The following is a 2,417-nucleotide window of genomic DNA, read 5'->3' as shown; positions in this document are numbered from 1 at the left end:
CTGGACCTTGGTGCCACGATGAGGTGGCCGACATCACCAAGGCACTCCACATGTAGACTTGAATGTCTTCGAAGCGTGTCCTGGAATCTCACTTTGGCACTCCTGTTTGCCAGAAAATGAGACACCCAGCGAATGCGATTGGCGCCAGCCCCTTACCACCTCATGGCTGCGATGGCACAACCAGGGCCCACAGAGCCAAAGACCCTGGCGCAGCGAGCTGTAATGGCATGGAGCTTCCCCTTTTTCTGATGGTATATCGTGGTGCGCCGGGCTGGGGTCAGCGGTTTCAGTGTGGAGGGGGGGGGGGCGAAAGCCAGCCTGATACGGAAGGGTCTTGGGCCCCGCTGTTGCACGGGCGCGGCCTGCTATGATGTGCCCCGTCACTTTTGACATGCCGGTGGTGAGGGCAATGGGCCTAAAGGCACTCTGCCGCTCGCTGGCCTTCCTGCCTCGAGCGGTGGGGTAACAACACCCTTCTTCCAGGACGCGGGGCCATTTCTTCCTCCTGAGTGGTTTGGGAATGGGGGAAAGTGGCCTCAGCCCCCCAACGGGAAGGCGGCAAAGCGCTTCGCAGCGCAGCGGGCCAGGGCCAGGGGCGGCCCCCACGCGCATTTCGCACACGGCAACTATTTATCCGCACCTAAAGGTTTGAATAGGCGGCGGGTGCGGCAGCGGTGGCGTGCGCGGCTTTGGGGCCATGGCGGGGCCTGGCCGGTCTCGTGGCGTCCATTTCACTGGGCGGATCTGCATGTTTTTTCCTTTTTTGTGTGGGGCTGCTTGTGCACCGCCATCGCTGGTTTGCTGACCGGGAGGTAGGCATAGGCGCCTTCCACCGGACGCCGGCCGGTCTTTCCTGTAAGCCCGAAGCGAAGGCACTAGCTGTGCCACGGGGAGGCTATTATTTCATGGAATTAAAGGCGGCTGTGCTTTTTTGGATTGTCGTTTTTCTCAATTTCTTCGCTGAGGGCTGTCAGCTTCGGCGTCCCAAAAGAAGGGGGGCATAGTTACTTCGTGGGGTAAACTGCGTTTGCCTGTTTTGCGGATGGTCGAGAAGACTTTTATTAATTTAATGGTGTATTGTGATTTCTCTGCGATCACCAGTCGGGGTACACAGAGGTTTGTGGATCAGATAGAAGCGTTCCGAGCGCCAGCGCTTTCGTTGTTTCCGTCGTCCGCGTTGTGTGACCTGGAAGCAGCGATCCGCTTTGTTACGCATGTAGGTTTCTTTCAGAATGATCTTCCCTTCCCCCCCCCCCCCCCCCCCCNCCCCCCACTCCCCACGCAGTTCTGGACACATGTACTGTAAGCGGGGGCACCGGAGCTGCGTCATGCGAAGCAATTTGGCAGCCACCGATCCACCATGAGCTCACCTTCTGTTGTGGCTGGCCACGGGGCATCCCGCAAATGGTTATAACAATTTGAATAAAGAATAAAAAATGTGAGGATATTGTCACCCAGCCCCCCGCTTAGCAGCGCGATTCCACTCGGAATGGCCTTTCTGCCTTGTGGGAAATGCCAGGCTATGATTCCTAGCCGAGGTTGGCCCGGAAGAATCAGTGGGACTGTGGCCATTTTCGGACACTTCCCCGACCGTCGGCTACCAACGAGCACGCCATGTCCCTCTTTTACGGGGATGAAGGCTCCACCACTACAAGGAGATCGATTTGACCAAAGTGTTGAAAGGATTTTAAGCTAAAGCAGCCGCACTCGTTATCAGCGAGAGGTTCCCCAACCAGGGCGCACAGCCAAACAGATTCATCATTTAGCCACTTCTCCAGGGCGGTTCCCCCCACCCGCGACAAGCCGCCAGCCTTCCACTGGGAAATCCGCAGAACAGGACCCAGATTCAACCCCACACCCCCGCGCAACTGGAGAAGCTTCCAGCGGCGAATCCATAGTGCAAGGAATGCCGCCACCAAATGCCTGCAACAAGTCGCAGAAACTAGTTGCTAGCACTTCGTTTTCCGCTTTGCGCGGGGCTATTCCTTGCCGCCGCGTTGGGGTTTCTGCCTTGGCCAGGATGGGCGGGATTTCAGTAGACCTACGGGTTTCCCAGCTGCGTCGGAAAGCGGAGGCCGAGACCGTGCTCGGCAACGGCTGCTCCCGCATGGGAAAGGGCCTATCGTTGTGTGGGGTACGTGGGCATGCTGCTGAAATGAATAGTACTTTTCATTGCCTTTTTTGTGATGATAGTTAATTCTTTGTCCCAACCTACACCTTTTACGAACCGTGCGCGCCATTTTTTTTCTGGAAGCCTGCTAAAGGAATGGTCAAGCCTTACCCAGCTTGTTAATAGGAGATCCTATAATCCATCATCATTCTTCTCTTCATCTCTTGCTGTACGAAAGTGTCGCAAAGTGTAAGTTTTGAAACGAAAGGTAAGTCCTCAAGTATCGCAATGCTATCCACCACCATCC

At 56.1% G+C, this 2,417-nt stretch overlaps 2 protein-coding genes across 2 annotated transcripts; both read right to left on the bottom strand.

Annotated features, from left to right (window-relative positions):
• Nucleotides 1-33: 33 nt before the first annotated feature.
• On the bottom strand, nt 34-612 carry DQ04_16821010 (hypothetical protein; the record flags this gene model as incomplete). The annotated part of the gene is made up of 1 exon (XM_009317510.1): nt 34-612. The coding sequence occupies one exon, from the start codon at nt 610-612 to the stop codon at nt 34-36; it is 579 nt and encodes a 192-aa protein (XP_009315785.1).
• A 1,146-nt stretch (nt 613-1,758) lies between these two features.
• On the bottom strand, nt 1,759-2,109 carry DQ04_16821000 (hypothetical protein; the record flags this gene model as incomplete). Its single annotated transcript, XM_009317509.1, has 1 exon — nt 1,759-2,109. The coding sequence occupies one exon, from the start codon at nt 2,107-2,109 to the stop codon at nt 1,759-1,761; it is 351 nt and encodes a 116-aa protein (XP_009315784.1).
• Nucleotides 2,110-2,417: the final 308 nt, after the last annotated feature.

Source organism: Trypanosoma grayi (assembly GCF_000691245.1).
Source record: "Trypanosoma grayi strain ANR4 Tgr_1682_V1, whole genome shotgun sequence".
NCBI lineage: Eukaryota > Euglenozoa > Kinetoplastea > Trypanosomatida > Trypanosomatidae > Trypanosoma > Trypanosoma grayi.
Note: the sequence above shows the minus strand (reverse complement) of the source record. Positions and strands in the feature narration are given on the sequence as shown.